Below are 13,666 nucleotides of genomic sequence, written 5' to 3' on the forward strand. Positions count from 1 at the left end.
CACGTTCCAATCACTGTAGAAATGACATCAATTCTTTATCACAAAAATTGTGAATTGCAGTGTCTGCTCCCTCCCTATATGATGTTTGGGGAAAGTGGGCCTCCCCCTCCCCCAGATAAGTTAAATTGTACATGGGAATATTGTTTTGAAACAACAAAATTGAATAATATTTTTGCTGCAGTTATTAATGAAGCCTTGTGTACATATGTCATCTACAAATTATATTCACTGTATTTTCAAAAAAATATTATGTTTTTATTGACTTCAGAGAGAGGAAGGGAGAGGAATAGAGAGATAAAAACATCAATGATGAGAATCACCGATCAGCTGCCTCCTGCACACCCCCTACTAGTGATCAAGCCCACAACCTGGGCATGTGCCCTGACCAGGAATCAAACCGTGACCTCCTGGTTCATGGGTCAACACTCAACCACTGAGCCACACTGGTGGGGCTATTCACTATACTGTATTACTTACTCTTTTACACTTACGTTATATATAGCTTTTTAAAGTCAGAACTTAGCTTATGCTTTTCCCTGGAAGTTAGAAAATCTCACTTTCTGATAAGAGCATTACAATACAAAATGTTGTTGCTAACCAGTAGCTTAGAAATCCAGAAATGGTCCACGCCTCTCCGGTAGTTAAAACAGACCTTAGTGGCAGGTCCCCGGCTTCAGCAGGTGCCAGCGTATAAAAGGGTTTTAAAGGCGCAGTGTAAAGCAACCTTGTTGGCATATTTTATTTATGCAGAGATTATCTCCAAAGAAGATTCATTGGTCTTTTGACTATAATGAAGCCCTTTCTTTATTGACTTCACTGTGTCACAAATGAAAAGAGATTTCTTTTGATGGCAGGAAATAAAATGTTCCCATCTCCCCAACACTCCTTGCCTCCTCAGAGTCCGGACAAAACTCCGCTGTTGTGTCCCGACTCAGGGACTGAAGTCTCGGTATTGTCCTCGTGTTTCATAGTTGCCTAAATGTATCCTCCTAAGTGGATACAGAGGTATTACCGGCACAGAGAGGCCTGAGCGTGGCCTTGGGGCCCCGGGACAGGCAAGAAGGACACTGCGTTCCACCCTGTCTGCTCACAGCCCAGTCCTGGGACGTGGCGTTGGGGAGGGTCTGAGCCACGCATTGTGCTGGGACTTAGTAGGTTCTCCTTGCCCACGGACAGGTCTGGCTGGAATTTGGAAGGGGGCTGAGGGAACCACTACGGGCTAAATGAACTTGACAGAGATTGATCACAGAGTGAGTGACTTAGCCCCTTGGACTCTTTAATGGTAATGATAGACCCTCACACTGCCCGAGTAAGCAAGCAGGAGTGTGTGTTCAGCAGCCCTGCAGCAGGCAGCCCAGGCAGCTAACTGATGGGTTCTCTGCCCTCTCTAACCCTGTATTTCCTTTTTCTGTTGTTTTGTTACTCCTCACCCAAGGATATTTTTTCCATTGGTTTTTAAAGAAGGTGGGAGGGAGGGAGGATAGAGAGAGAGAGAGAGAGAGAGAGAGAGAGAGAGAGAGAGAGAAACATCGATGTGGGAGAGACACATTGATTGGTTGCCTCCCGCACGCACCCCATGGGGCCGGGGATTGAACCTGCAACCATGTATGTGTCCTTGACCGGGAATCAAACCTTCGACCCTTCGGTGCACAGGCCAACGCTCTAACCACTGCTCAGGGCTAACCATGTATTTTCAGTTGAAGGTCTAGAGAGAACCTATCAGGTGGAAGAAGCCAGCCTTGGGGTCAGCTTTGACCCCATCCTTGATAATGACAGTGGACCTTGGTCTCTGAGCCCATCTTCCCATCTATTAAATGAAGGTGATGACAGCTCCTAGATCTCGGGGAGCATACGCATAAAGCAGTTAGCACCGGACAGTAAGTCACAATCGTTACGTATTTGCTAAAGGCCAAGCCCTCTTACAAGGACTTGTGTTATCTAGGTTACTTTTCATAACACTCTGTTAGGTCCTGTCATTACCCCCATGTTAGAGATGCAGAAGGGGAGTCGCACAGAGGGGGGCACACCATGCTCTGGTGCCCGGCACTCGGGCGTGTCCGTCACCGTGGCTGGCAGCCGGGCAGCTGCACAATGTCCCGGACTCGCAGGCTGGAGCGCCTCCCGGAGGTGTCCCGGGCTGGGCCTCGGCAGTGCCCCCTGGTGGCTGATTTTTCCTTTCGGATATCACACCAAAAATTGCCGACAAGAAAGCCGTTTTTCCACGTGTGTTTGATGACCAGCAAATTCAGCACCCGCGAGCGGGTTAGAAGCGTAGACCGAGTCCGGGCGCTCCCTCCATGGCCTTGAACGTGTGAGCACAGCAGAGCCATGGCCGCAGGCTTTGGAACCCGCTTTCTTTGTGTGTTCAAACCCACTTTCCCGTGTCTCCCCGGTGCTGCCTTTGCGGCCACGCTGCTCCGCTCCTTTTCCTCCTGAGAAGCCTCGGCTTCGGCACCTTCTCTGAGGGGGTGCTCACCCCTGCCTCCGGTGCCTCCGGTGCCTCCGGTGCCTCCGGTGCCTCCGGTGCCTCCGGTGCCTGCGAACCAGAGGTTAATCTCAACTTCCTGGGAAGTGGTCCACGGGGCGTTTTGTTGCCGACGGGCCAAAATAAAAGGCCTCTTCCTACAGAGTTTAGTTCCAACCACAAAGGGCTCAAGTCTGGGGGAAAGTATAAATAGTATCATTTAACAGCGAGGCCACGTTGCAGGTGCTGATTTGCAACAGACTCTCAAACATTTTATAACGGGGTGCTTGCGTGATGACAGTAGCAGCCCCGTTTTGGCCCAATGGAGTATACCTTGGTGATGTGAAAACCCAGCAAGTAACATTTTTGGCACAAAATTAGGAAGTGCCCTTTCATCGGGTTGCTGAGCTGTTCTCAGGCCGTGCTCTTCCTGACGCCGTGGGGCTTGGAGAGCGCATCTCGGCGCACAGGAGCGCAGGTTTGGGCTCCGTGCACCTGATTCGAATCTCGGCTCTACCACTGAGGAATGGTGTCACTAGAGACAAGTCCCCTCGGTTTCCTTGTGTGTGATGGGGGATAGCAAGGTCCCCTTTGCCTAGTTCTTACAAAGATAAGTCTATGAAAAAGCATGAGGCACAGTCCCTGGCAGCCAATGAGGGCTTAATAAATGGTGGCTGCCTTCTCTTTATACCGACTGCCCTCAGACCGTAACCATCTCCTGTGTGGCAGGGGGTTAGTGCGAGGGGGTTAGTGCGAGCATCCTCGCTGGGATTCCACTCAGCTCTTGGTCTCTGTTTCTCCCCCATCACCACTGCATCAAGGACAGTATCCCTCACCTGACTGAGCCCCCACTGCATCAGGGACAGGTGCCCTCACCTGACTGAGCCACCACTGCATCAGGGACAGGTGCCCTCACCTGATGGAGCCACCACTGCATCAGGGACCGGTACCCTCACCTGACTGAGCCCCCACTGCATCAGGGACAGGCGCCCTCACCTGACTGAGCCCCCACTGCATCAGGGACAGGCGCCCTCACCTGACTGAGCCCCCACTGCATCAGGGACAGGCGCCCTCACCTGACTGAGCCACCACTGCATCAGGGACAGGCGCCCTCACTTGACTGAGCCACCACTGCATCAGGGACAGGTGCCCTCACCCGACTGAGCCCCCACTGCATCAGGGACAGACACCCTCACCTGACTGAGCCCCCACTGCATCAGGGACAGGTGCCCTCACCTGACTGAGCCACCACTGCATCAGGGACAGGCGCCCTCACCTGAGCCACCACTGCATCAGGGACAGGTGCCCTCACCTGACTGAGCCCCCACTGCATCAGGGACAGGTGCCCTCACCTGACTGAGCCACCACTGCATCAGGGACAGACACCCTCACCTGACTGAGCCCCCACTGCATCAGGGACAGGCGCCCTCACCTGACTGAGCCCCCACTGCATCAGGGACAGGCGCCCTCACCTGACTGAGCCACCACTGCATCAGGGACAGGCGCCCTCACCTGACTGAGCCCCCACTGCATCAGGGACAGGCACCCTCACTTGACTGAGCCCCCACTGCATCAGGGACAGGCGCCCTCACCTGAGCCACCAGCTCCATCCCTTTGATGGCACTTCTCGTCCTCACCATGTGCTTCAATGCAGTCCCCGCATTCACTTGCCCACACACAGGCTCCATCGGGCAGAGGCCACCTCACTTCCCTCTGGCTGGGTCCTGGGGGCTCAGTCAGGGCCTCATCCAGGGGTTCCCATTCACTCTGCCCCGACAGACCCGGTCTCTGAGCCGGAGCATCTGGACCGTGGGTCGGTGGCCAGCTTTTGCAGCCATACTGCAGCCTTCAGTTAATCTTTCTGAGCTTGTCTCTCCACTCTAAGATGAGTATGAAAATCATACATGTTCATGCATGCACTACATAAAAGGGCACAGAAAGCACCTGGTCCGTGGTTTTGCCTACTATTCGCTGCACTCGTTAATGAGACTCCGATGTTTCGTGGAAATAACATCTTTCCGATGGACGTGCTCCTGTAACAGAGGGTCCGTCCAGATGAAAACCGAGCAGCTCAGGTCTGGGATGGTGCCCTAATTGCCTGGCCTTCTGCTGGATACAGCAATTTTATAATTATCTGGCTCATGCTGACAGACATTTAATAGAAAAACTGTATAAGAGGAAAACTATTAGGACTTCTAATTAGTCATAGCCTTATATTCATCTTCATATCGAGAAAAAAGATTTATGGCCCCTCAGTTTCATTTATCTTGATTAAAAGACAAATAACGTGTAATCTGCGTAGCTGACAGTGGCCAGTGCAGCGTGCATGTGGGGCGTGTGTGTGTGTGTGTGTGTGTGTGTGTGTGTGTGTGGCTGGCTGGCTGCCAGTTTCATGGCGTTTCCGGTGATGCCTGGTAACCCGAGGGGAGTGATTAGACTTCCTTGGATAAAGAAGAGAATTGGAGAGGCTAGTGAGTCATCTCTTGCCAGGATGAGCCTGCTGAGCCCTGCTGGGTTTCTGCTGCATCTAGCCCTGGGGCAGCGGGTAGCCCAGTTCCTGGGCATGTATGGCATTAGCCTGGGTGTTACAGATGAGCACTTTTCAGGGGAAAAAAGAGGACTGTTAACATTAAAGCATGGTTTTAATGACTTGAGGTAGGCTGTGACCTCTAAAATGCTGTGGCTTGTCCCTTGTGGAGAAACATAGCTTTAAAGCGAACATGTCTTTTTCTTATTTTGAACTAGAGTCCATGTGCTCACCATACCTTTATTAGGAATCTACAGTTCTCACCTGTCATTGTCCTCCACCTCTGACTGTTAACGATGACACTCTGCCCTTGCAAACAGGAATGTCTCATTTGACAATGAACAGGAGAGAAAGGCTGCCGTCGGTATCCGGGAGCGTTTGAGGGGCTAGCTTCATGCCATCTCTCTCATTTTGCCTCTTGTCTGAAGATGAGCCTATTCTTGGGTTACTCTTTTAGAGACTCTCCAATTTTGTACATAATTAACCCCTTTTCCAGCCCAAGCTAATGTATTTGCCATTTGATCATCATTTTAGAATTTGCTTACTTCTGAACATTTTAAGTGAACTGATCAGATAATGTGGGGAACATTTTTTTTTTTTAAACTGTGCATTCTGCTAAATATTCTGGGGAAACGTTTTGGCTCTGCTTACTTAGTTAATGCCGGTTACATCATCACGGAGCTATAGATTTCTTGGGCGTGCAGCGTGATTGCATATTCATGAACAGCTTCAATCCTGGAATATTGGTAAATAACTTGGCAATTTTTTCGTAAGGTGGCCAATTAAAATGATTAGGTCTTTAATTGTTCGCACAGAAAGAATGTGCGCTTACAGAGCGGCACCTGTTTGACAAGGAGCATGTCTCGTGCTAAGCAGTTTGGATTATGAACACATAAATCACCTTCCTTAAACGAAATATAAGAGATGCTATTTTCCGCTTAAGAATGATTCAAGTTTGAAAATGTCAATAGATGCAAAAAGCCACCCTGGAGCTTTGCTCTCTCGGAAGAAAGTAGAGGGGGAATGACATAGTCAATGTTAGCTGTCACCAGATGAAGGGGAATCAGATTGTCAGGCCTGGATCTCTAACATTCTTGCCAAAGTAGGACCTCATTTACACATACAGATCTTCATACCCTTTGCTAAGAAAAGCATCTGTGGCAGTTTAGATGTTTGTGCGTTTGCCAAAGATCTTTCACTCTGAATAAAGTAAATGTCATGTCTGTTGTTTATCTCAAATTCAGCGGAGTCTTTTTTAAAGGAAATATTGGTGGGGGAGGGGAGAGGTTGGGGCTCCCCGGTTAGCGGGGCGTGGCCGTTTCTCCGGGGCCCTCAAGCATCGGCTCGGATCTGGGTAGAGCAGCTTGAGGCACACGTGGGTCAGGAACTGAGAGCGCCCTCGTGGAGTGACAACATAACAAATTGGAACGGGGCGTCTTCCTGAATCCGTACCTAGGCTGTCGGCACCAAAAAAACTCCCGTTACTTCAGCCAAACTGATTACTTGGCATCGTGCGGACACAGCTGTCTTGAACTAAAATCTTGAATACTTTACATAGATGGCATTGAACCCTAAGGCGGCTTGTACGTGGCATCTATCTGTAATGGTGTATATAGATTGCTTAGCCTGCAGAGATTGCAACTAGAACTTAATCGCCCCAACTTCAAGCTGGGCCCCATTGAATAGCAATTTAAAAAATCCAATGAGGTTGTGATAAAATGTCTTGACAAATAGGTACCCTTGATAAGATCAGACTTTTAGTTAAGAGTATGTGGCAATTTGACTAGGTAAATTGCCTTGAATATAAAAATAGAGGTAATTTTTATGATGTACCTTTTTTTAAAACCACGTTTAACCATAAACATTCAAAATCGTAATGAGACCCTGACGTAAAGTGAACCCCGATGCTTGTCTCGAGGACGTCTGTTTCAGGGGGCACGTGGTGTCCTTCCTTCCGAGAACCCCGCGTTTGTCTTCGGCCCCCTTACCGGAGCTGCTTGTTCTGTGGAGACAGACTGTGTGACTCTGAGTGTCGTTCTCTTCCCAGATGACATGGAGGCCATCCCGGTGAAACAGTTTGTGAAACACATCGGGGAGCTCTATTCCAATAACCAGCATGGCTTCTCCGAGGATTTTGAGGTATGTTGCAGAGGGAAATGTCCAGGGACCTCGTTCTCGTTTGACAGGGGTTTTTGAAAACCTGAAATGAATGGACTTCAAGCATAACCATGAGGAAAGCGGAGATTGTGTATAGTTTTCTGTTTTTCCTTACACTTCCCATTTTAACAGGCATTCTTGTCTGAATAAAAATCAGGCCCCCAGCATGCACTTCCGTGAAAGAACAGGCTGAGAGGTGGAGAGGCGAACTCGGGCTCTGTCTTCACTTTAATTAATCCTAAGTGGGCTGCAGCCACCACGAGGACAGGGCTCATCGTCTCCGTCCCCCGCCACCCCCACCCCCCCATGTCCAGGGTGCGCAGCTGTGGCGGGGCCTGCAGATTTGGAATCTGAGGATGGCGATGCTGGCTCCGCCCTAATGAGCTGTGCCACCCTTGGGCCAGTCACTGCGTCTCTGAGCCCAGCATCCTCGTTTTTAAAATGGCCCCAGCGTCACCGACATCCTCAAGTTGGGGAAAATGAATGATGAACTTTCATCTTTGAAAGCGCTGGGGTCATGGCGAGGGAGGCCTGCGCAGGTCGATGCTGCCTGGGCTAGGAATCCTGGGAGAGGAGACGGGCTCCCAGCCGCCTGGCTCCCAGCACTGGGTACGGGGAGGAAGGTAGCGCGCAGCTCGCAGCAGCCTGCCAGCTCTGGGGTCCCTGCCAGTTCACAGTGACAGGGTGGCGATGGGAGCGATTAAACAGACTAGACTGCCCTTTTCCCCACCGAGGCGCCGCGCTAGGCACATCCCTGGCAGCGGGAGCCGTGCCGCGGAGGCCAAGTGTGCATGGCAGCTCAGCTGTCTTCTGGCGTTCTGGGCAAGTCGGTTCCTCCCTCTGTCTCATTTCTACTTGAAAACGGAAAGGACGATGAGGATGCTAACCTGCCCACCTCTTGTCCCAAATGGGCATGAGGATCAGATGAAGTGATGGAAGGCAAGCCCTGAGACATTCTCTCGGGCCGCACAGCTGGGAGGTGCGGCGATTCCGCATGGAGGATGAGCAATAGCAAGGGGGCCAGAGCCCGTCTCTGTGCAGATCCTGAGTCCGAAGGCCGTCCCCAGGCAGTGACAGTGACAACGCGTGTGAAAGAAAGCCTTTCTCTTAGTGTCTGTTTTGCTTTGTTTTTTGAGCGGTATCAAAGCAGAGGTGGTAGAGCGATTTTTACCCTGCCCAGCCGTGTTTCAGGGAACAAATAAAAACATGTCAAGTATGTAATGTGCCTGACGCTTACCCAAAAGGGAGCCTATTCAGCTGCAGAGAGCATGGTTTAAAGTGAAACGTTTTGTATTCATGAGGACAGCAACTGTGTGTGGTGTTAGAGTGATTTAGTTCCATTGACTGCTGGCTGGATGACTGAGCGAGAATATTGAGGCATTTAACAATGTTGATGGTATTCAGGACAAACATTTATCCTCCGGAGAACAGAATTTGATCAGGATGATCAAATGCAACTCCAGTTTCTCAATTATTTATGATTTGAGACCCCAGTGCTATTCATCACAGCTGGTTTCGACACCATTTAATTATTCAAAATAATCAGCTACACCTCTGTAAACTTGATGGGACTTAAAATGGCTTTGCTGCAGCATCAAAACCATGCCTGTTATCAAATCCTGGGCATCTGCACCCTATTTCTAGCCTAAAAAAAAGGCGGAGGCCAGCAGCTTTTGGAGCCTGTATTGAACTTTAGAGCTTAAATCTTATGAGCAGGTCGTTAGGGAGGGAGGGGGCAAGCGTTGTTCTGCTGGTGTCATTTCACAGTCTGTCTGGTTTGAAAGGTTGAAAACCAGAGCTGCTCAGAACAGGAGGCATCTCCTTCCTTCTCAAGAGAACGGTAAGGGAGCCACGCGAAAGGGAATGAGACACAGCACGAGAACTCACGGATACACTGTCAGCTTCTAATGTAGGGGCAATGGGCAGTATTTAAAAACAGTAATAGTATTGCTTTTGGCTGGCTCTGCTGAAAAGGAAAACTGGTAACAGGCTATGGAAGGAGATACTGAGGCTGGTTTAGAAACAGGAGATCGTAATGGGCTATAAAAGGAAGGTCAGAAAAGGAGATCGTGTGTGATTTTAAAAACACAACACAAAACCCTCATCGTGGTAAGGGAGCAGTGACCTCACCCCGGATTGCCAGGTCTTCTCACGTGGAACGACGACGGCCAGCCTGTACCTCCCTCGTTAGGACCACCCAGGCGGGGGCTGCTTTATTGTCCCCATTTTACAGACGAGGAAACTTGGCCCAGGAGAAAACGAAGGCTTTGGGAGGCTTCGTTTTGAAATGACAGCCTTAGGTGTTAAGTCCCGGCTTTCTGAAGCGAGCCCGCAGGCTGAACCTCGACACCCTCCAGACTTCCCTCAGTGTCTGCAACGAGCTGACGTCAGCGGAGAAAAACCAGGAATGCCAGCGATTGTCTGAGACCCATCATGCCGCTGAGGGGCCAGCCATCGCCTTGGCGATTGAAGACGGGGCAGGGGCAGGAGCCAAAATTCAGGGGCCCCCACCGAGAATGCCAGCAGCCCGCGACATGGTCTTTTTGGTCTAGAGCCTTCCCAGATTTCTGGGAAGCTGACTTATAAAAATCTTACGTAACCATCTGAATAAAGCCCTAAAATCAAAGAACTAATCTTAAGATTATAGAGAAATACCACTTGCCAGTGGCTATTGGCCATGGAGAATAGAACAGCTCATGTATCAGGGACGAGTGCCTGGTAATCTGCCACAATGTAAAGTACAAGGGGAGTTAAAGAGCGGCCCTGCCCTCAAGTTCAACGTGCTGGGCGCGGGCCAAGCAACGTAAATGCTCACACAGACACGGCGTCCGGGGAGCGCGGAAGAGCGGATCCCTGTGGAATGATTGGGTATTTCACCGGAAGTTCTATTTGCCCCATCTTGTTCAAAAATCATGGGTGGCAGTGGGGGGAAATTGTGGAGAATAGCTGTTACATTCTCATACTGTGCTGCTTGGAGGAGGAGGAGAAAAACGGTTCAGTGGTCATTCTGGTGATGCTGAACGCAAGCTTTCTGTCTAGTCGGGTAAATTTTGGAGCCTGTGAGAAGCTGGCCACATTATACCTCTAGCGGCTTTTGCAGCCACTGGGCATAACATCGATCGTTGTCTCGGGAGGCGGTCAGTGACTCTGTTCCCTTGGCTGCCTGAGCCGGCTTCAGCCTCAGGCTCCCAGGCCCCACCGTCATCATCCAGGGGCTCCCTCGGGCGCAGTGCTCGCGTGACCCTTCCTAAAGGGGAGCTCGGGCCCCTGGGGTCGACAGGATTAATAGGCCGGGGCAGGAGAGTGCAGGATGGGGCCAGAGGTCCAGGACCCTTGACCAGATCCTTGGGGGCATTGCCTCGGTTACAATTAACTCCAGCTGAGCTAAATTTGGGCCCGTTGCTCATCTTGAATCCAGAGAACAAAGCCGTGTCCACCTGAGCCCCTGCGCTGGGGGACCGGCGGCCCCAGTCACTTTATGTGAAATGGGGAGTGCGTGTGGCCGGGGCCATCAGGGGAACAGGGGTGATGCTGCGTGCAGACCGCCCCCTGCAGGGAAAGACCCTGTCGAGTTTCCTGAGCCTCAGGGACAAAATGCCAGTTTGGATCTTCAAGGTCCTGAAGAAAAGCATTTTTAAACTCTTATTATGAAGAAAATCATGGTTGACTAAGTTGAGGTTCATACGAAGGGTGAGACGAAAGTGAGTGAGCCAAGTTCCACAATTTGCGTAGAAAAGATCATTTTATCTTACGATGACACTCAAAGACGGGCTGGCTTTCTGGAGCCGTGAGGCGGCGCTTTTCCTTAGACACCTGGGTGGCGGGGGCAGAGGAGGGCCTGGGGAGCTAGGGGCGAGGTAAGTGGCAGGAAGCCGAGCACAGGAGTCAGAGGGCACAGAGCTAACACCATCTGGGAATGGGAAGGGGTTGGTGAGGGGCGGGATGGGCCCTGGGGAGGCTGGCTAGGAATGTGGACGCCGCCCCCGTCCTCCGGGGGTTCTGAGGGTGAGGATGCAATGTCAGGGCAGTGTTGGAAGGAAATCATAGGCAGCAGTTTGTGGCCTGAGCGGAGTCCAGGCGGAACGCGGCAGTGTGACCAGCAGCTGGCTGAACCCGGCCCCGAGAATGGTACACGCTCGGTCTCACAGGGGTCAGCAGGCCCGGATATTCTCCTCGGCCTGCTTGTGACGCTGAGGCAGCCGAGAGATGTCCAGGTGTGTTTTCGTCCTGTCATTTGTTCCAATTGTGCCTCCGATGGCAGGACAGCAGGCCTCCACGCAGAGGGGGATTATGCTGCTTCACCTCCCAGGAATCCTGAGACTGTCAGCTCTTAGTGTGTGTGTGTTTGTTCATTTTTGAAGTTTCACCGTATTTTAAATCTCTCGTCTTCTGTGGCTGTGTACCTCTTAGTACTAAGGATGTCGTCTTGAGAATTCCAGCTTTGTTATGTAGACAGTAAAATACTTACAAGCTCAAATCCTAAACTGTTTGTCAGAGGGCTAAGTAGGTAGCTTTCTTACACACACTCCATCCGCCACTGTCACTTGGAAGGTTTCAGCACCTGTTAAAATCACACTGACTTTGAAATGCCGGTTCTGATGGGGAAAGCCGCTCTCCGAGATCAGACGATGTTATCATTGAGTGAGCCAGGCAGCACTGCGAGGAATTACAGATGACATCACTATCAACAAGACAAAATCACAAGGCCTTAGGCAAACGCCCTGGTTTCTAATAAAATCAGATTTCACATGGTTTATGACTATTCTTTGTTTTCTGTCATTCACATAATTGGAAAAGTGAAATAGAGGCAACGGATCCGATGGCGGGTTTTAGACAACCACGAGTCTGATTGGCCATGTCGGATGACTGCTGTAAGCAGTGCAGACAGCTGCTCCCAAGCAGGCTCGGTCAATTGCATTACATTATAATAGAGGCTCAACCTCAGTGCGTGGCTGGGGTGGTCAGACTCGCACAGTGGGGGGAAACACCAGCAAACGAAGCGCATCCCAGACTACAGCACTGGAAGCTGGGGTCTCTCGGCGCACTATTTCAGCAGCTCAGCCCTGCAGAGGTACATGCCAGCCCATGACCTTCAAAACCCAGAAGCAAAGGGTGTCACGTTTTTCAGGGATCTGTGCATAGATTGAATTCATGTTTTCCGGAAGACAGATCCATTTTCAAAGGCTCTCTGCCCTGATCCTGTTCAAAAGAGTATTCCCCGGGCTTTCTAGGCCATTCTGAAGGCCCAGCTCCCCAGGTGCGCGGAGTATGCGCGGTCCATGTTGAGACCTCAGACTCATCGCTCTGTGCTCAACACAACACTTTATTTCGTTTTAGGGGGAAAAGCCGAAGGCAGCCTTAGGCCTTTTTAAACCAGCATTTGCCAAGCCATAGGTTATAAACCACGAGAATAGAAATTATCAGAGTTTATCACACTTAATAAGAGTAAGGAAAGGGTAAGCATTGTCATGAAACACACAGAGGAGTGTGTTGAATTCATGCCTGTGGGCTTTTCTTCTTCTTTTTTTAATGGACAACTGGGAGGGCCCACAATTATGAAAAATTCCGTTTACAGCGCCCCAGAACCAGGAGCCACGAATGTGGTCTCTTTCACTAGATGGCGCCCCTTTGTTTGTACACCTGGGCTGCTTTGACTAAAGTGGGTTCCTCCTCGGAGAGGAGAGACCTCGTCACCAGAAGTCCTCTCTGAATGTGCAAGTCGTGTGTTGGTGATGCCCGACGTGAACACTGTGGAAAACATCCACAACCGCTCTGCGGCTCCTCTGTGACAGCAAGCCTGCGCGCTCCTCAACGCTGCTACAGCTGCCGCGTGGAAAACTGCCTCCTGATTATCCGGCCACCGCTCCTGCTCCGGAGCAGCTGCGCGCTGCCAAGGACTTCCCTTACTAGTTAGCTCCAGCACTTTCTTGGGCTTGAAGCATAACAGTGTAGAAAAATTTGACTTTACAGCAACCTGGTTTAGGCTAATGGATGATGTTTAGACCCATGGCACAGGTAGCCAATGAGAATTGCTGCTTCTGCTGTTTTTCTAAAGAAGGGTGATTTAAATAAAATTAGAGTTCACAAATAATTATCAGAGACTTATATTTGAGCCAGATATGACGATTGGGCTATATATCAGTGTCATTTCAGGACTGAGTCATTATAGTCCATTTGCAATCTGATAGTTATAAAATGAGGTATGTAGCCCTGACCGGGTAGCTCAGTTGGTTAGACTATCGTCCCAATACGCCAAGGTTGTGGGTTTGATCCCTGGTCAGGGCACACCCAAGAAGCTACCAATGAATGTGTAAATAAGTGAAACAACAAATCTCTCTCTCTCTCTCTCTCAACAAATCAATTTCTCTCCCTCTTCCTCTCTCTCTCCCTATCCCTCTCCCTCCCTCCTTCTACCCTTTCCTCCCCCCTCTCTCAAATAAATAAATATTTTTTAAATGAGACTATATAATTGATAAGCATATTGCAACTCATGGTGGGGCTTTATACATCTGCCTGGA

At 50.4% G+C, this 13,666-nt stretch overlaps 1 protein-coding gene across 4 annotated transcripts in view; it reads left to right on the top strand.

Moving 5' to 3' along the window:
* Positions 1-13,666, top strand: part of PTPRG (protein tyrosine phosphatase receptor type G) — a 665,484-nt gene that overhangs the window by 617,292 nt on the left and 34,526 nt on the right. For all 4 annotated transcript variants that reach the window (XM_079794570.1, XM_079794568.1, XM_079794567.1 and 1 more), the window contains one exon: positions 7,039-7,130. In XM_079794570.1, the coding sequence (XP_079650696.1) occupies positions 7,039-7,130 (92 nt within the window). The remainder of the gene's footprint in view (positions 1-7,038; positions 7,131-13,666) is intronic.

The sequence above is a fragment of the Cnephaeus nilssonii genome (assembly GCF_951640355.1).
Source record: "Cnephaeus nilssonii genome assembly, chromosome: 17".
NCBI lineage: Eukaryota > Metazoa > Chordata > Mammalia > Chiroptera > Vespertilionidae > Cnephaeus > Cnephaeus nilssonii.